Consider the following 17,824-nt stretch of genomic DNA (forward strand, 5'->3'; position numbering starts at 1 on the left):
TCTTCAGGATTTCACTTGAACGTGGAGCATTTTATCACAGGATGGCGAGGCCACTCGCACCAATATTTTTGTTGTTGTCTATCCAGATCACTGTCCTGTAAAAACGATAGATGTAGCTATGCAGTCTCAAAGCAACGTTTCAGTTTCAGTAACATAAACTATGGCAAGAACATAACGTGAAATCGAATCAATCTCAGGTAATTAAGCAAACGAGCAGCCCATTTAGCTTGCACGAGCCACAAGCCATGAGTAATTTTATCCTTTTAACGACGCGAGGAATGATATAGTGATACATGATAATGCCGGAACCATAACCAGAATCACACTGATATCTGCGAACTGTCCAGCCCAAGCGCATGGAGGAAGAGGTTGACGTTAGCCAGCTTGGTCTGTCGCTCCTCCTCATCTGCTACCCAGCCCTTGCTGACGCTTGTCACGATGTCCAATACTTTTTCGCGCAGACTCGTGACGAGGATAGATTGTTGATCGGATGAGGCGTGGAGTGCAAGTGCGGCGAGGAATTGCCAGACGGGCTGGTCAAGTATATCTGTAGGTGGGAGGGGAGCCGCTACGGGAAGTGGTTGGGCAACAAGACGAGTCGATGGAAATAAGAGCACGAAATGGGGCATCAAAAGCTGGAATAGATGATCGAACATCGTTTGCCTGCGAACGATCGCATGTCAGGTAGATCAGTGTTTGAGCGAAAATTGCATACCACTGTTGAGCTTCCGCGGGTGTTGGTATTTCTGAGGAATCTTGTGCACTGCTCATGCCCTGTTTGACTATCTCAACTCGGCTCAAGAACAACGTTAACATGGCGATTCCAGGCTGAGTACCATGAATAAGTAACTCCGTGCATGATGAGATAAAATGCTCGTACCCGAGTCTGAGCAGAGACGACAATGTTGGTACGGTCCAAGAGTAACCCAAGCAACCCAGTAATGAGCCTCAGTTCAGCCTTTGCAACCACAGGCAAGATACTCTGCAGAACACTTCCCAAGAAAGCTTGCGTCTGTCGCTCGACATCCTGACGCTCCGGAGTTTCCTCTAGTGTGTCGAGAAGAGGGGCATGCTTGACAACGTCGAGCTGAGAGAAGCAGGCGACCAAAAGCGTAAGAAGGGTGAGCATCCTAGGCGGCGCAATGTGGCGGCTGAGTCGTGGCAGAAGCCTTTTTCCTTTGACTGGAGTAAGTAGAGAGACAAACGGATGGGGATCGCTGAGATTATACATCAATAACGAAACGGGTGTCAAATACATTGTAACCCACCTCGTTTCAAGAGGCACCATGACCTTCAAATTCGTCCATAGTTGCTCGACAAGATCATTGTATGTCGTTGACCTGGAGAATTGTCAGTGCCGTTTCATGAAACGAGATATAATAGAATACCATGCAACAAAAGCCTCCTCATCCTCCTCGTCTTCCTCTATAGGCTGATCCCGTCTGAGTTGCTCGATATTCAGGACGAGATCATAGAGCCCTTCCAACACAACAAGTGTTTGCCGTTGGGTGAGTGGGTCCTTGCGTACCACGCCGTCACTCTAGATACAACACGTAAATGGTCAACCTAAAAAGAGGGCATCAACACGCACTCCAGCAGCTTGTCCGAGCGCCTCGCGACCGAGTTTGGCAGCCTCTTGCGCGGCACCATTTCCATCTTCTTTTGAAATGTGAGGGTGGGTACCAGACATGGTAGGAGTTGCTGAAGAGGCATCAACCTGCAGAAGCTGTCGCGGCGCAGCCTTGTAGCTACGACCAGACGTTTTACCAAGAGCGCCCTGGAGGCTGTGCAAAGCTGTTGCAGCGATGAGTACCAGAGATGGAAATACAGTTCCTGGACGTACAGTGCAATCCCTTTTCCTTCTCCCTAAGCCGTGCATTGTTGACGATCCGTTCGACCTGCGCTTCCATCTTTTGCATCGCACTCTGCCTTCTGCCACTGCCCTTCTGTGCTAGTCCGAGACCGACACCGCCACTGGAGCCAAACTTGATCACGCGCTCATCCTGCGACTGGAGTCCCATTCGTGAGCGAAGAACAGCACCATAAACCTGAGCGTAAAAGTCTTCGGCGTAGGGATCCTGTGTAACGAGCTGCGAAACTTGGATACGAGTAATGAAATCCTTATCAGATTGAGTCATCAGATCATTGTAGCGAGACTGTCAATCATCATTAGCATGAGCAGTGAAGGCGGGATTAAAGGCATTACCATGTGTGCGATCTTGGCAGCCTTGCGACGGCGCCTCTCCTCCATCCGCTCAGTTTCCATGATCTTACGCATGGCCTCAGCTCGCAACGCTTCCTGCTCAGCCTGGCTGATGCCCTGCATATCTCGCAAGAATTCAACTTGTGCCATCTCTGACAAAAGTCTCTGTTGCAGCTGGATGCTCTGGGGCAGATACTGGGCGTTTTGCTGATTAAGCAGTGCATACTGAGAATCGATAGCAGGAGAATGCGCGCGACGCTGTGCGTCAGCGTAAGGAGAATGCGTGCGACGTTGTGCGTCTGCGTAAGGAGACTGCCTACGCCCGAGCAAATTCTGCGGCTGTTGTAACTGTGATAATTGCTGCGCGCGAAGCTGCCGTTCGAGTTCCTCCATACGGAGGCGCTCTTGGAGTTCTTTCAATCGCTCTTGCTGCTGACGCTCCTGCTCTTGTTGGAGGAGTATAATTTGCTGCTGGTGCTGGTGCTGCTGATTGAAGCGAGGGGATGGCACAGGAGGGAGATGGGGAACTCGCGGAGTGGACATTCGGGCTTGCTGTTGCAAGCGAAGCTGCTGTTCTTGTGCCAAAGCTCGCATGCGGTCTGCAAATAAGTGTTCCTGTTGAAGCCTCTGAAGGTCTTGCTTTTCAAGTTCTTGCCTGCGTAAGTCTTCTTTCCTGCGAAGTTCTTCCTCTCTCTGAAATTCTTGTTGCATCTGAACCTGCAGGAGCATCTCTTCTTGCTGCTTGCGCTTCTGCTGGGCGGCCCGCATTTCAGCCTCAATCTCCTGTACAGTGCGAACGCCCATTTGGGAGATACCGTGGGAGATGGGCTGCTGTTGACTGAGGGGCCGATGCTCCGCATATGCATTGAGCGCCGGGGACCTCGAGGTCGGGAACGGAGGCTTCAAACCGGAGGTCATGCGCTGATGATCTGCAGGACGGGCAAGCATGGAGAATGGTGACTTGTCGTCCCATATTGACTCAAGGGATTTAGGAGCTGGAGAAAGGCCTGTGACGAAAAATGATAAGAACCGGAAGAGATTGAGAGTATCCGAACGCATACCTCGATCACGGGACTTTGGCTCAGGTTCTGTTCGTTCAATTACAGGTGTCCACTCTCTGAGAAGCTCTGCAGTAGGAGTTGACCTGCCGAGTTTGCCTCCGATGGGCGTAGGGAGAGTCTGAGTCGTAAAATCGAAGTCTTTGCCTGGTTGCAAGTAGACATTGTCACTCTTATAGCCCTAGACAATTATCATTAAATCTCACCGACAGCACCTGTCCCGCCAAAGGTCTCGTCGTTCAGCTCATCACCGCCCTCAAGGAGCGCATCTCCTAGCCCGTCATAGCTCTCTTCACCCCAGGTGTAGACCGCAAGGTCCTCGGTTTCCCGGAGGCCTCCTTCCAAGAATTTCTTCTTTTCTCGTTCTAGATTGCTTGTTTCGAATCCAAAGAAAGACATAAGAAAGAGAAGAGCTGATGAGTCTGATTGTGAAAGTTGGAATCAAGGACTTACAAGCCCATCTCCCCGCAACAAACATGACCATACACCAGACCCCCTCATCGATCATCCCTACCTCATCTCAACGTAAATTCGTGTGCTTCTCAATGCTTCTCAAATGTGACGATGTAAAGTTTGATGGACCCTTCTTTTCAACTACTAATATTTCCTACATTTGTCACAAACGTATTCTCGTGGTCACTTAGATGACCCCATTTCATGAACTTCTTCCAAAAAGTCTAACAACGTGCTGGCGCTCCAGGCTTGGGTATTACATGAGTCGGCGCAGTATTGCCCATTCTTATTTGTCAGCTCAGGGAGGCCAGCCCACGGATCGGTCTGGATATGATGCCTAGGGGCGAGCAGAATTTTATGAAGATAGTGAAGGGTCGGAGTTGGGTCCTGCAACCAGCGCCAGTAAGCTTCATGCATTGTGATTGTCCATGACAGTCTGTACTGACCCCTTTGCCTGCACCAAATCGTGTGTCGAAGTAGAGGTAAGCGCGGAGGAAATAGCCAAGCGGCCAACCCCACTCAGGTCCCTTCAGAGCATGCACGCCGCTCAGACACGTAATATGGCACAATAATCATACAGCTTACATTATGGTAGTTCAGTCCCTTTGCAACGGAAGGATCCGTAGTGTCATTGGAGTTGTCATATTGAGGCCGATATTGCATGTCACTGGGGTCTAAGGTTTTCATTCCAAGTGGACTCCGCAGAACCTGGTCAGCGAGGCGGAGTGCGTGAATAGCATGCTGAGCATCGAACAATTCGGGCGCTACAGTCATAGCGATCGGGAAATTTGGTCTGAACTGGTAGTCGGACCATTCTCGACCTGAGCCAGAACCATACACGTCCTTGTAGATGCCCCTTCTATTGATGATAGCGGAATTTACATCATAGAGCGAGTCCTCGTCGGTATCTGTTTGAGAATAAGAACGACGTGTAATGATGAAAGTATCCAGCTTACTCAGGGGAACATAGTAGCATCTTTCGAAGGACTGCTGTATGAGATCGCCCCAGTCCTTGTAGGTAATGAAAATCTCCTGCCTATTAACTTCGAAGGATCATTCGATTGAGTGGACCAAATAGTGAGTCAGTAAAGAAGCCTTACTTTTCGCCTCCACACCCTTGAATGGGAAGCTTCCAGTACTCGACAGCATGTCGAGCCAGCGCAGCGTACTTTTCAGTAAACCGGTGATTTCGACCGGCGCGCCATCTCTCGGTGTCCCAGGAACCCCCTTCGTGCCCGCCTTCGCAGATTCGCCCATCTTATCCATCCAAGTCCCGCAATTGTGCTGATTCCCGCCGAAAATAAATCCCGTTTCCCAGTCAACTGCGATATCTATGTTGAACCCCTTATCGTTCATCTGCATGTCAAGGTTGGGGCCAGCGTTATGCTCGCGAAATGCGATCCCACTCGCGTGACGCTGGAGTATTTCTTGGATGATATCTGCAAGAGTGCTCGTGTACGCGTACGCGCGTGGATCATCCCATGCAACCCATGTATCATCTTCAGGGAATCTACGCTTCACCGACTCAGATAGGATCGACAGACCATCAGGTGCACTGGCCACATAATCTTGAATACTCTGTAACATCCACCATGGTGAATCCCTCGAATTGTACCTGACAAGGTTTCAAATAATGAAAATCATTTCGCAGAATCATCTCCTGATTCGTACCGTGGTTTCCTGACGGAGTCCAACAAATTGGGGATTAGTCCATGCTTCAAAGTCGACGCAAAAGCGAGGATATGTTTTCTCGCGCCCTCGAAATTGCCCGTAGTCAAAAACAGCCCTCTTAAAGAGATGAAGACGTCGCGGCCCCAACAACGTGCCCACCCTGTGGTGAAATGCGGCAGTCCTGCTGCCAATGATGGGGTAGATTTGACCGGATCAAGGGATGCGGATTGTACCCTTCCGTGCATCTGAATGGCGCACATAGCGAGATTCTGTGTGAAATCATGCCCTGTAAACACGAACGCAGAGCATTGTTCGATCGCTGCACGGCGAGCGGCTTTGTATGCAGTTGATATCACGATAGCAAAGTACTTTGGACGCAAATAAGCAGGAACGGAGGCTTTGATGCGTTCTGTGCGCTCTTTAAACCACTGTGCGGGCAACACAAGTTTCGGAAATTGAATTATTTGCCTGGCGACAAGTAATCAGCCAGGCCAGAGGCAAAAAAAAAACACCTACTTTTGCAGTCTTGAATAGATATAGTCGAGTGCCCAAAGACCTTGCCTGAGATTCTCGCAAAGTGGATGTCCAAGATCGTTGGACTTCATGATGTGCCGAAGAGGATGCATCCATCCCTCCAGCCCACAATACGTCAACTTGCCAAGGGCTGGAACATCATAGACGCCGATATCGCCACTCGTTGCATCCATTTCTTCACCATCTGCGCGATATAATACCACGTTCAAATCAACGAGGTCAAGGTCACCAAAGGCCTTGTCTGCATCTGAGGCGCAGAAGGAGTCCAGCTCCTCGTCTAGGTTCTGAACCTCGACCTCAAAGATGAGAATACTTCCGGGCGGGAAGTAGTCTGGAACTGTGATCCTGCAGAACGGCACAGCAACATGCGATATCTGCGGGACAACAACATTGGGCATTTCAACCAGCTTCGCGGGGAGCCCTCGGATCGTGTCGGAATCATAGGGTGTTTCATACGATGAAAACTCGGTCGAGGCGCCATATATGAATCGAGCTCTGGTACGCAACAACTCGATAGTGTTCACTGTTGATCGGGAACAAGTGAGGGTGAGACGTGTATATTATGCGACAGGACATACCGATGCCGCGGTCCTTGGAGCCCTTTGAGAATGCAGTGTGGGCAATGAGCAGATAACCCTTCTGGGATGTCGGATGCATGCGCTGAACGAGAATATACTTGTTGTCTTCAGCATCTGCACAAAGACGAACCTAGATCATATACTTACATCGCCCTCCTGCCAGTAATGGCCCTCCTCAAACCCGCCAAGAACCATTTCACGATGCAAGCCATTCAGCAGTCTCTTTGCCCTTGCAATGCCCGAGTTTTCGCCAAGCCACGTTAGCTCATATTGCCGCTTGTCTTCGACAAGATTCAGTAGTTTCGGATACAGATCGTCAAAACCTTTCACTGAGGCAACAGCACAGTAACCAAACGTCACAATGCCAGCGACGGATAGTGCATGCTCAGCAGAACGCTTGTCGAGATAAGACTCGTTGTCATGCGTGAGATCATACATGAGTGCATGAGGCACAGAGCCGTTCAAAGGGCTAACGATGCACGGACGCGTTGGACCCCTCCCGAACGGAGGATCGAGTTCTTCCATGGTTGTCAAGCATGCGCCATCCATAGATCCTAAGATGAGAACATTAGCACTCGCTACACTCTAGAACCACCTTTGCGACTTACCAAGCGGCTTCCCAAGCCCAAATCGATACATGACCCTCGAGAACTCCTTCGGATCCCAGGCGTTACCTGCTTCCCTAACCAGACTATTGATACCCAACCTCTGCACGAACAATAGATCCATCTCCTCGCTGCCCGTGAAGAGCTCGGCGCAGACGTAAAGATCCGGATTGACGACACGAGCCACATCGAGCATTGCAGCACCGACATGCGACGGTGTCGAGTGGCAATTATCGATACGAAAACCATCAAATGTTGCTGCGAGCATCCTCACGTAGGACGTCATATGTCCCCAAAGCCATGGGTTATCGTCCGGTCCCGACCCATATCGAAGCTTCACACAATCGCCCCATACAATGACCTCACGCCGGAGGTAAGCTTTTGATGGAGGAAGAGCGAAATTCTGAAGTGGGTCCGCATTCCATATCCAGCCGTTATTCGCGACACTGTATTGGGCCTGGTCAAACGGACCGAGTGGTGTCAAACGAGTGAAATAAGGCTCCACGAGAGGACAGCTACTCCCTAAATGAGCAGAGTATCGAGATAGGGTTTCAGTAGCTGACCTTGCTGAAATATCACCCAGTTTTGGCCCGTTCTCCTCCAGCCGAATGTACTTGAGGCGATTCTTGATGTGATCTAAGGCAATTTTTGTGTCCTGTTCCCACTCCTCGTACAGGGGAACATTGATCGCGTCGATCACGCGACCCCAAGCTTCCACCAGGGTATCGACATCATTTCCTATGTTTACGAACGCTGCATTGATGAGTCCCGCTGCCATCTCGCCGTCTGAACGAGCGCCATAGCGCGAGCCCAGCTCATTGAGACCTGAAACAATGGATGAGGTCTTGACAATTTCGGCCAATGCCACAACCGGTTTTCCAGCTACATCTGGGCCAGTCCATGGTATGATGTTTCCGTTCTTTATCGCGTCATTCACCACTTCTTTCTCCCGCTGAACGTCTAGGACATAGTACTGCCACATGTTCCGGGCCTCGATGAATTCGGCCAGGCTACTCATGAGCAAGTCAATATCTGTTTCAGACCGAATTCGTGTAGGAAGGCCCTTTAATGCAAGAGACGAAGAAAATTCCAGGATCGCGGTATCGAGTTCCAAAGCGGGAGTCAGATGAGGTGTGTTCGCTGGACTGTACCCTGGCAAAATGTCAGTTTTCGATTCCAGTACCTTTTTCCTTTGTTACTCACCAGCCTCTGGGTGATCTACGAGCCATGGGCTGTCGCTAGCAGTGTGATTTAACACGACATCGGTCAAGTTGAGTAGACCGTATTCCTCTTTCGCAATACGCAAAATCTTCTTGACCTGAGCACTGGCATCTGGAGTACCCGGTTCAATACTGCCCATAAAGATCGAGGGGTCATAGTGTTTCTGGTCCTTGATAGAGTATGGGCTGTCACTTGAGCCCCGTTCTTGTAGCGGTGTCCAATGCAACATGGTATAGCCACGATCACCTGCCTCAGCAAAGTGTTCTCGCCATTTGAAAATTGGGCCCATCCATTTGGAAACGACAGTAAGCATAGCCAGGCCATCAAGAGGTAAGTATACCGTCTCTGGCGAAAGAACTGCGCCGCCTTGCTCAGGAGTCAGTGGCTTCAGATCTGACGAAAGAATTGGGGATCGCGCTTTGGTGCGCAAGATCGGATCTATATTAAAGTAACCTTCTCTCCCTTTGGTACGTTCTCCAGGAACGTCACCATCATACTCGACCCAATACACGAATGCTCCTGCATGAGAAATGGGCAAGTCCACTTGAATGGGCTTCGAGAAGTTACTAGGAAGCCTATAGAATGTCTAAATTCAGCATATCTTTGAAGAAGTAAATAAGACTCACTCGCGCTCAACAAACTTGTTCCGTTCGAATATACCGCCATCCAAAGGAAAATTGGTCTTGAACACGCCATTCTTTGAAGCTGGCGTGCCTGCGTCAAGAGAGACACGTAAAATATATGGAACATATGCTGGCGGAAGGCGGATATACTACGGGCTTTCAACTTGACTGCGGCAGATCAAAGTGACACCAGTTGTACTCACAGATCGATCTTTGTTAGGCCCACCATCGGGATCCAATCTCAGCTCGTAAACGCGTATGGGCCGCTCATTTGCACGCCGCTCGCTGAGAAAATACTCCTTTCCTTCATCTGCTGGTGTCTTTGGCGTAATTGGATCATCACCGAGCGCTTGCAGCGCGTGAGATGCATTGTATGCGCTTGAATTTGTCTGCTTTAGCAGAGGAAGGGAGATGGATTGTTTCAGTGTCACTCTATCGAGTTCCTCCGCTGCCTTCGTCATAACAATGGAGCTGGTAGAGAGTACGGAAGAAATGAAAGGTGAGCGGAGGTTGATAAACCTTCTACTTATAAGGTGTTTTCATGGCAAGTGGTGAGAGTGACGTCAAGACTCGAGACCGTTCTGTGGGATTGTTATCTTGTGCCAAAATAGGACGTCCCCCTGTTGCACAAACTCTGCGATTGCAACAGGTTGATGGTAACTGAAATTATTATGTAGGTGTACTTAGAATAATCTTCTGGGGCATGAAGCGCCCCAGAAGATTATTCTGAGGTATCCTCGTAGCGTACGTCTCGAACAATCACCCCAACGTTGACCACTCCATCGACTCCACGGTGATTTGAATCGCATGAACCTTCTGGAAGCAACAGAATGGACAATAAGTACTCTTTTTCAATTCCCGGTCCGAATGGGCGCGGCCCGTGCATAGACTCATCCTGTACGATAATGAGGTCTAAATATATCAAACAGCCCCAATTTTGCGTTGGACGATGACCCAAGGGGTTGCAATCCAGGCGCATCTGATAATGTTTCTATTACTGTCATAAGGATTTGCTTCCACTGGCCCCGAAGAATTGTCATCGAGGAGTGATGTGACTGCCTTTGCAATCGACGTCGAGTTGAAAGAACTTGTGACTCCGCTCCCAGCTCATGCCTTGAATTCCATGTCCGGTCGATATTCGTTTCGTGCAGGAATGTGACATCTCAACGATTACAAGGAGGCATTCCTTAGTGTAGATCTCAAGCAGGGATGGGGGAGAGAATCCCCTAGCCACGAACCCCAGGTACAAATCCCAGAGCAGCATATGTCTGATCTTCCCGTCTCACAAGACACCATGTGAGAGGACGCCGAAAAAACGTATTTGGTGAAATGAAATCTGCTGGAGGAAACAACGCTGCCGACTGACACGTAAGAAATTGAATGGCTTCCTTGCGCCAAGCGGGCGGGTGTCAGAAAGAATCCACTGACGTCCGAATTCTATAGATCCTTGATTACGAGTCCACTGTGAATACAACGAACGTATAAGCAGGAAGATGCCGCGGTGCTTCTGCTGAACGACGCAAATACAACGTAATGCTGGGGGAATAAAAAGCAGTAGTACTGTATGGTAAAATGGTCCGATGGATGAATGACTTATCCCAAGAATAACCTGGACGCAACGGGTCTTAGATGGTGCTGAGACCAATGTCAGGGTTGGAGACGTAAAAGCAATTTAGCAAGTGGAGGAAGAAAGCGCGAATTTGGTAAAACTTATCAATACCGTCAGTGAAAGAGCGCGTATCGAACAAAGAGACCTGCACTCACATTAACCAGGTAGGATCATTTTCGCCGTTGCTGCTGCCACACTGCTAAGGGAACGTCCTCCTCCTCGCCCCGTTCTGTGCGGGGCGGAACAGGTTCTGCGTGTGCTCTTGGTCTTCTGTTGGGTGTCGTTGGCATAACGGCATGCGCGCTGGTCGCCTTCCTGGCCTTCCCATCGGTGGGGAGGGGCGGAGGAGAAGAACCCGCGATCGCAGTCGCAGATAATGAGCGTGTTGTGGTCCGTGTTGCTTGGACACGATTGGTAGCGGCGGGTGACACATTTGCAGAGTATCTGTTATGATTTTGCGCTGGTGGAGACCGCGACCGGCGGGCAGGAGCTTGCTGGGGACTAGCAGCAGTACTTGGAGCATGATTGGGAGGGGGTGAAGGGGTTAATCGCGTGCGCGGCAGGGGTGGAGCTCCCGAAGTGGATGACGAAGCCCACGACTCAGTAGACTGCATAGCGACAGGTGGAAACTGTTGTTGATCTACCGCCCCAGGCCCCGTGTATCCAGGGTACATGTAACTTGTCGATTGAGGCTGGACAATCTGAGGCGCATTCACAGGTGGATTTGACTGTCGCGGCATCCTTGGCTGCGGAGATGGTGAGCTATACCCGTAGCTGGAGCCATTGTATTGCTGCTCCATTTCCCGATGCTGCATCTCGTACTGAGGACCCTTGATTGGCATTTCGGCGACCCGTCGAGCACCTTGCGATCCGCTGGGAGGCTTTGTAAGAGCGCCTCTCCTTGGTGACTCCTTTTTCTGTGGTTGCTGCAGCTGCTGTTGCTGTTGTTGCTGTTGAATTTGAAGTTCTCTTTCGCGCTCAATCTCCCTCTCCCTCTCAAGCCGCTCATTCTCAACTCTCTGCCTCTCTTCCGCTTCTCGACGTTCATTCTCCCTCTCTACCTGATCATTGTCAGAAATAGACGCGACCGGAGTGGTAGCCGCTGGTTGATTTTGCGCCACAGGAGGAGTCGCCGCAGGGTTCTGCGTCTTGTTGATGACACCTAGATACCAAAACATCAAATTGCTGATGAGAACTTGCTCATATAACGGCCTTCGGGGGTTCGCCAGCTTGATATGACTTAGTCTATAGATCGCGCGTTCCACGTGGATAGGATATCGAGCATACGTGCCCTGCCCGCCGGGCAGTTGCGGCGATGGTGACGGAACATACTGTTTTGATGATTTTGACTGGCCAAGTAAGGCAGTAGCAGCTTCTCGCCCAGACCCGTATTGATTTGGCTGAGAAGCCTGCTCATCGGCCTTCTTTTTGCTGCTGAACAAGGACCCGAAGAACCCGCCCTCCTTTTCCACTCGCTGCACTTCCTTCTCGCGTTCCCTATCCTTGCCGTTCTTCCTTCCACCTTTGTCACTGGCCCATTTGAACAACCCCTTTCGGTCCTTCTCCTTCTTCAGCACGGGGCTCGGTACCTTCTGCGGGGCGCCGGATGCCGCTATACCTTCGGTGGATGGTGCTAAAGTGGAGGTATCTGGGGATGGCGTTCGAGACGACTCCTCTGGAGGAGGGCTCAAAGTAAGTCTCTGGGGTTGAGGATGATGCAAGACCAGCTCAGGAGTGGACACATCCACTTTAGGTTCGATTTGGGTGGGTGGTTGCTCGTCATGTGCTAGCGAGAATGACAACATCGGGGGGTTTGGCTTTAGCGATGAGTTCGAAGAGGCTTCGGCATCAGGTGCATCACAGAGGTATGCTTCGAGAATGAGTGTTTCATCTATCAGCACGTCAGTTTGCGAAGTATGCCCGTCACTTGTCATGCTTTCGTTAGAAAGCGCACGTGGTCGTCTACCTGTTTCTGTGGCATCGCCGTGATCATTTGACGAAACATGATCACTGGAGGACAGTTCACTGGAGGTACGAGGTTCGGCCTGTGTTGCAGCACGAGGCCTGCGTCCAGACCCAAATCGATGACCCCCGCCATCACCAGGTAAGGTGGTTTTGCGGATCTTGGTGCGTGCAGCTCGACGAAGGATTAGGCCGGGAGGAGGAACAATGATGGGTGCATCGGCCTCATCTGGCATGTCAGGGATATTGTCCATTTTGTCCATGGCTACAGACAAGGGCCTTGAGCGGATGCTAAGGATGACCGGAAGTTATTCTGCATACTGACCTGAAGGAGATACATTAAGGCTTAAACTTCGCCTGATCACATTCCTAAGTTTTGTAGGATCATCACTCTTTGAGGCCTCTTCTGCCAGTACTTCTAGTCTTTGTAGGTCGCTGATGGTAAGCTGTGGCGCGGTATTTGTGAGGGGTGTGCGATTGGGACGCGAAGGGACAATCTTCTCATCTTCATCCTCGACCTGGTCATTTTCTGATGGTTTGTACTGTCTGCTGAGCATTGAACGCTTGCGTCCTAAACCTGTGGAAGGGACACTCAAAGAGCTTGACCGAACAGGACCAGCGGCGCCATCTGGGGGTGGAGTACGGGAATGTTCTTTGAGAAAAGCGCTAAATTGACCAGGATCGATTTCGGGATGGAGACGAGCTGGCACCCAGAAAAGATGGAAAGGATCATCTAAGCCCGTGCTGCGGTCTTCTGAGCTAGAGCTGTCTTCGTGAGAGCCGCTGCTGGAGTCACCATCAGGTAGCTGCTGAGGCACAGTGGCAGCCCAGTAGCTGGACGTTGGCGATGTTGGAGACGATGGGTTTGGAAGATCAGGGTCAAGAATTAGAGCACCTGGTCCGCCTTGTGCGGTAGAGCGCCGCCTGATGTCTCGTAAAGCCTCGACCTCGCGCTGTATCTCCAACTGTGAAGGCTGCATGCCTGGGAGAAGCGGGCTTCAATGGGGAAAAGGAGCGTCAGTAATATCGTGCGGTCGTCGTGAACAGGGCTTGAACGTCGGGGAGGTCGATGAAGGCTAAGTGAGAGGTTGCCTTGCGGTGGTATAAAATTAACGCTGCAGGCTAACTATCCTTGCAAGCGTTTCTTGATCAACCGAACCGGCGCGGCAGCCGCGGCATCAACTGAGTTCAAACTGGCTCAAACGTGCTCAAGTCTAACTAATAGCTACAATTCAGAACAAACCATATGCTAGTCGTTACATATCAAGCCCAGTGTCTCCTCGAAGGGCGAGCTCAGTAGTACTTATGTGGCACAACTCGACCGCGATAAAAAAGACCCTGAATCCTGATGGGCCAAATCCACAGCCGGACCCGACGGCCGTCAAGTATGGGAACTTTTGCATAACACGCGCTAAATATCAGTTCATCGTACGTCAGGCTGTGTGTTCTGTGCAGCAGCAGCTTCACGACGCAGCTCCTGAATAACAGCCTGCATAGTTAATTGTCAGCCTTAAATTACCACAAGATGACTCGGAATGTCAACATACTGCCAGGGCCTCTGGGTTGACGCCACTCTCGATCATGCCCACGCATGTTGCAAGCGTCTCCTTATCAAGTTGCGTGTTAAGCAGCTGCGAGATCTCATATAGGGCTGTGGACCGCGTTCATGAGGTCGCAATACCAAGGATGTGCAACCTGGATAACGTACTATCAAGGGTCTGCTGAGCAGCGTTGATTCTATCTGCCTCTTTAGACGACATGAGGTCAACACCTGTTTCAAGAGTAATTAGTCACGCCGCTATGACCGATGAGAAATCTTGACCTACGAGCCTCGAGGTTCCTAGAAGTTCGACTTGGAAGTTGAACGTTGGGAGAGCACTCCCAAGTCCATAGCATTCCCGAAAAGGAAATACAGAATTATCTTGGTCCTGCTGCCACTAGCAGTGCCTCCTCCATGGCACCCTCAAAAGTACCCAAAAGCACCTCGAGGCCAAAGAAAGAAAAATTTTTTCACCCAGACTCGCGCAAGGCCAGTCAGCTGAGCCGGGTGCAGCTGCGAAAAGCAAAACTCGCGGAAGCAGCATCCAAGCGAACTAAGAAACAATCTGCGCAGGGTGCGTACCTCATGTTTTATTGATGTGATGCATCTTCTCATGAATTAGCCTCAGCTGATGTATACGGATTTTTCTACCATGCTATACCCCCAGAAGGCACGCTCTCCCTCGAAGAGCTACATGCTATCGTTCGTAATGTGTGGTTAACACGCTACGACGATGAGCTCGAGCAGGAGAGAGCTGCTCGCCGCAAGGGTCGACCGAAAAGTACAAAAGAGCTTAAGCTGGAGGAGATAAACCTCCGTGAATCAGAACAATATCGCACAGGGATGGGTAAGATCGAGTATCATGCTGCCTCGCTGTTGTCTGATTGTACTTGAGCAGATGTACCTGATCTTACACACGAGGTTACTGTTGAGCTCTTCCGCAAATGGGATCAGAAGGAAGTTGCTTACATCCAACTCCTGCGCTTCATCCGAATCAACAGCGTAGATTCTACGTCTGCAGTCGTATCAAAATCAGGGGAACACCATTCCCTAAAAGAATCAGTCCCCTCGCAAGCGAACGATGAAGCCATGGTCACTGATCGTGATGATACACTCCTCACTGAACCACCATCGCGGTTTGCAAGTACGATGATAATGATGGACGGTCCCCTCTCGTAGCCAAGGCGCAAGCTTAAATACCAATGTTGGCAGTATCTACCACAAATCATTTTATATATCCTACAGATCGTGCAAGTAATCTAATCGGCGTACACCAACCTCTCGCCAAACTCGTATCCTCCCATGTCTGTTTCCGTGGGGCTGAAAAGTGGACTAGTCGGTGCCATCAGCATTCGCGGAATGTCCAGCTCCCAGTTCCTTCTCAACCTGTAATGAATCGCCTGAAAGCTCGACGACGCGCCCCTCTCCTGTATCAAGTGTAGTGCGACTTGATATCCAGTAGCGATTTGCACAGGCGTCGGTCTCTGCACCTCCACGCGGAACCGCACCGACTTCATCACTGGCAAAAGTCCAGACTGGTCCTTCGGCTCATCCGTTCTACACTTGAGTATGCCTACATTTTCCGCATGCGTAAGCACCACGCGAACGCCCATGTTCACCAGCATCCGCCGGCACTCCTCGCGTGTTGTGAACGCGTCATGAGTGGACATAAGCTGGTATGTTACGGGCTTGAACCTGAACACACTATCAAGCCAACGCCGTCGCGGGGTCGAGGGAAGTGTGAATGAGCTGTCAGAAAATGCAGGTGAGACGGCGGCCGGGGTGTCGCCGCCGCTCTTCTTGCGCAGTTTGTTTGGCGTTGGCTCAATGATCTGCACACGTAGTGCAGGGCGTCTGTCACCGTCGTTGCTCCGCAGAGACGACTTTTTCATGATGCCGGGTCCACTGACGCCAAGAGATAGATTCTCCTTGTCGGCCTCCCCAAATTGGCTTCGTCGTTCACGTCTCATATCTGCGTCAGTTATGATCTCCCGGGGCGATGAATAGCCTCTGTTCTGCGCAGCGTTTCCCTTTTGACACTTCCCGAACTCCGTATTAACGGGCGTAGGTGGAGCTGAGGAGGTGCCAAGACCAAGACGGGATGTGCCTGCAGTGCGCGCCTCCATTGCGTTGAGGTGCTCCACAATTTGCTGGAAGAAATGCTGCATCTTATCATCCTTGAGTTCTGGTACTTCAATCGCGGGCAGATTTGTAGAACCGAGCGTGGGTGATAAGGGCGATGTTAAAGATGTGATATATGACGACAGGGGGGAGCGGAAATCAGCCCCTGGACGAGGCGGTGTCGGTGAACAAAGCGTTATACGAGGACCGCCCAGCTGTACATAGTCGCTATTATCCCTGTGCAGCAGGGGGAGCGTGCGACCAGCTGCCCTACGCGGAGTCGGAGGAGCTGCGCGAGGGGGAAGAAATGAAGGCGCGCGCGCCAGATATAGTGCTTGGGACGAATTCATACCCTGAGGTTCATGCGTGGTCGATTTCTTCTTGCGTCTTTTCCGGTTCGCCAACTCTTCTTCCTCATCGTAATTTTCGAGGCGTTTGTCCCTATATTCGGTGAGCAGTCGGTAGACGCCTTTCTGCCAGTTTGGCTCAGAGCTTTTGAGGCTAGCTTTGATGTTCTCCTCGGATGTGCCGTGCCAAAGCGTGCGGAGATTCGCGAGGATGTCCCCGTCAATTTCTTCGGAAGCAGAGAGAGGTCTTGCTATATCGTTGAGCCTGGGCGTGCTCGCGTCGATAGACTTTGGCTTTTGGGAAAGGTAGAATGGGTGTGTGAGTATCTCGGGGATGGTGATACGCTTTACAACGTCCTTCTGCAACATCTTCGTGATGAGATCCTTGGCCAAGGGATCGATGCCGGATGGCATGTCGAACTTTCCTGACTTGACTTTGTCCAGTAGCGTTGGTAGGTCCTCATCGTCGAAAGGAAGGCGTCCTACAAGCAAGGCAAATAGTATCACGCCACAAGACCAGATATCGGAAGCGCGTCCATTATACTCCTTCCCCATTATAACCTCCGGAGCCGCATAATGAGGGCTTCCACACGCCGTCTGAAGCAAGCCGTTTTTGGAGCTGGCCTGCCAAGCTGCCATACCAAAGTCTGCGACCTTGATGTTCTTGTTTTGGTCCATGAGAAGGTTCTCAGGCTTTAGATCTCGGTGTGCGATGTTGAGTCGATGGCAGTAGTCTATCGCGGAGATGATCTGCTGAAAATAACCCAACGCTTCGAAGGTGGATAGCCGCCCCTTGTTACACAGATAGTCAAAAAGCTCGCCACCCTCCACGTACTCCAGGATAAGATAGAGCTCGCTGGAGGTCTCCCATACGTCATAGAGGCGCATTATGTTTGGATGGTCAATGAGCTTCATGATTACGATTTCGCGCTCGATGCTGAGAAGCATGTGTTCTGCAGAATCGGCGAGCTTGCTGACAGAGTTCATGAGGATATTTTTGGACACGATCTTGACTGCGGCATATTGTCCTGTTTTCGAATGTCGTGCGATCCTCACGCGGCCTGCTTGGAGTCAGCGAAAGAGCATGTTCGCAGCAATACAGATAGATACCTGAGCTTCCCTTGCCAATAGTCCTGCCAACTTTCCATAGTCCAATCATCTTTGGGTCATCCTCGCTACGATTCCGACGCGGAAGTCTTGGATAGCCGTCGTCCTCCATAGTGGTGAGTGAGTAAAGAAGAGGGTCGGGAGGCTGACAGGAGGAAGGGCTGAGCCGATTTCTCGGAGCCGAGTGCAAAG

At 50.9% G+C, this 17,824-nt stretch overlaps 6 protein-coding genes across 6 annotated transcripts; 1 reads left to right on the forward strand and 5 right to left on the reverse strand.

The window, feature by feature from the left end:
- Positions 1-28: 28 nt before the first annotated feature.
- On the reverse strand, positions 29-3,772 carry EDB91DRAFT_1162843 (topoisomerase II-associated protein PAT1). Its single transcript, XM_041319879.1, has 10 exons — positions 3,468-3,772; positions 3,265-3,408; positions 2,207-3,210; positions 1,844-2,156; positions 1,592-1,794; positions 1,389-1,540; positions 1,269-1,340; positions 881-1,217; positions 716-828; positions 29-663 (listed from the first exon to the last, which is right to left on the reverse strand). The coding sequence occupies exons 1-10, from the start codon at positions 3,658-3,660 to the stop codon at positions 321-323; spliced, it is 2,874 nt and encodes a 957-aa protein (XP_041172042.1). The 5' UTR covers positions 3,661-3,772; the 3' UTR covers positions 29-320.
- Positions 3,463-9,275, reverse strand: EDB91DRAFT_1314484 (glycoside hydrolase family 13 protein; the record flags this gene model as incomplete). The annotated part of the gene is made up of 14 exons (XM_041325150.1): positions 3,463-4,101; positions 4,161-4,241; positions 4,300-4,622; positions 4,671-4,757; positions 4,815-5,329; positions 5,386-5,853; positions 5,902-6,442; positions 6,498-6,594; positions 6,645-7,051; positions 7,106-7,617; positions 7,666-8,254; positions 8,306-8,898; positions 8,950-9,095; positions 9,150-9,275. Coding segments are annotated over 14 exons (4,689 nt in total), but the record flags the coding sequence as incomplete, so codon positions are not given.
- Positions 9,276-10,440: 1,165 nt separating this feature from the next.
- On the reverse strand, positions 10,441-13,637 carry EDB91DRAFT_868247 (uncharacterized protein). The gene is made up of 3 exons (XM_041328656.1): positions 12,843-13,637; positions 10,711-12,782; positions 10,441-10,655 (listed from the first exon to the last, which is right to left on the reverse strand). Exons 1-2 carry the CDS (start codon positions 13,495-13,497, stop codon positions 10,726-10,728), a joined length of 2,712 nt encoding a protein of 903 aa, XP_041172044.1. The 5' UTR covers positions 13,498-13,637; the 3' UTR covers positions 10,441-10,655; positions 10,711-10,725.
- An 11-nt stretch (positions 13,638-13,648) lies between these two features.
- On the reverse strand, positions 13,649-14,407 carry EDB91DRAFT_1162861 (mitotic-spindle organizing gamma-tubulin ring associated-domain-containing protein). The gene is made up of 4 exons (XM_041319880.1): positions 14,344-14,407; positions 14,226-14,288; positions 14,065-14,168; positions 13,649-14,006 (listed from the first exon to the last, which is right to left on the reverse strand). Exons 2-4 carry the CDS (start codon positions 14,275-14,277, stop codon positions 13,941-13,943), a joined length of 222 nt encoding a protein of 73 aa, XP_041172045.1. The 5' UTR covers positions 14,278-14,288; positions 14,344-14,407; the 3' UTR covers positions 13,649-13,940.
- Positions 14,377-15,276, forward strand: EDB91DRAFT_868273 (uncharacterized protein). Its single transcript, XM_041328657.1, has 3 exons — positions 14,377-14,631; positions 14,686-14,904; positions 14,953-15,276. Exons 1-3 carry the CDS (start codon positions 14,472-14,474, stop codon positions 15,234-15,236), a joined length of 663 nt encoding a protein of 220 aa, XP_041172046.1. The 5' UTR covers positions 14,377-14,471; the 3' UTR covers positions 15,237-15,276.
- Positions 15,277-15,316: 40 nt separating this feature from the next.
- Positions 15,317-17,744, reverse strand: EDB91DRAFT_1086222 (Pkinase-domain-containing protein; the record flags this gene model as incomplete). Its single annotated transcript, XM_041316008.1, has 2 exons — positions 15,317-17,586; positions 17,636-17,744. 2 exons carry the CDS (start codon positions 17,742-17,744, stop codon positions 15,317-15,319), a joined length of 2,379 nt encoding a protein of 792 aa, XP_041172047.1.
- Between the last annotated feature and the right edge of the window lie 80 nt (positions 17,745-17,824).

Source organism: Suillus paluster (assembly GCF_016628075.1).
Source record: "Suillus paluster strain FC165 chromosome Unknown EDB91scaffold_89, whole genome shotgun sequence".
NCBI classification, from domain to species: Eukaryota; Fungi; Basidiomycota; class Agaricomycetes; order Boletales; family Suillaceae; genus Suillus; species Suillus paluster.

What these genes read in the sequence shown, in the direction of transcription:
- EDB91DRAFT_1162843 (XM_041319879.1), bottom strand. Translation starts at nt 3,660, where the DNA reads ATGTCTTTCTTTGGATTCGAAACAAGCAATCTAGAACGAGAAAAGAAG. An exon ending in GCCAAAGTCCCGTGATCGAG is followed by an intron (nt 3,211 to 3,264) that starts GTATGCGTTCGG and finishes TTTTCGTCACAG; the next exon opens with GCCTTTCTCCAGCTCCTAAA. An exon ending in ATGGTGCCTCTTGAAACGAG is followed by an intron (nt 1,218 to 1,268) that starts GTGGGTTACAAT and finishes GTATAATCTCAG; the next exon opens with CGATCCCCATCCGTTTGTCT.
- EDB91DRAFT_868247 (XM_041328656.1), bottom strand. Translation starts at nt 13,497, where the DNA reads ATGCAGCCTTCACAGTTGGAGATACAGCGCGAGGTCGAGGCTTTACGA. An exon ending in CCTTAATGTATCTCCTTCAG is followed by an intron (nt 12,783 to 12,842) that starts GTCAGTATGCAG and finishes CCTTGTCTGTAG; the next exon opens with CCATGGACAAAATGGACAAT.
- EDB91DRAFT_1162861 (XM_041319880.1), bottom strand. Translation starts at nt 14,277, where the DNA reads ATGTCGTCTAAAGAGGCAGATAGAATCAACGCTGCTCAGCAGACCCTT. An exon ending in TGCTCAGCAGACCCTTGATA is followed by an intron (nt 14,169 to 14,225) that starts GTACGTTATCCA and finishes CGCGGTCCACAG; the next exon opens with CCCTATATGAGATCTCGCAG. An exon ending in TCAACCCAGAGGCCCTGGCA is followed by an intron (nt 14,007 to 14,064) that starts GTATGTTGACAT and finishes TTAACTATGCAG; the next exon opens with GCTGTTATTCAGGAGCTGCG.
- EDB91DRAFT_868273 (XM_041328657.1), top strand. Translation starts at nt 14,472, where the DNA reads ATGGCACCCTCAAAAGTACCCAAAAGCACCTCGAGGCCAAAGAAAGAA. An exon ending in TAAGAAACAATCTGCGCAGG is followed by an intron (nt 14,632 to 14,685) that starts GTGCGTACCTCA and finishes AATTAGCCTCAG; the next exon opens with CTGATGTATACGGATTTTTC. An exon ending in ACAATATCGCACAGGGATGG is followed by an intron (nt 14,905 to 14,952) that starts GTAAGATCGAGT and finishes ATTGTACTTGAG; the next exon opens with CAGATGTACCTGATCTTACA.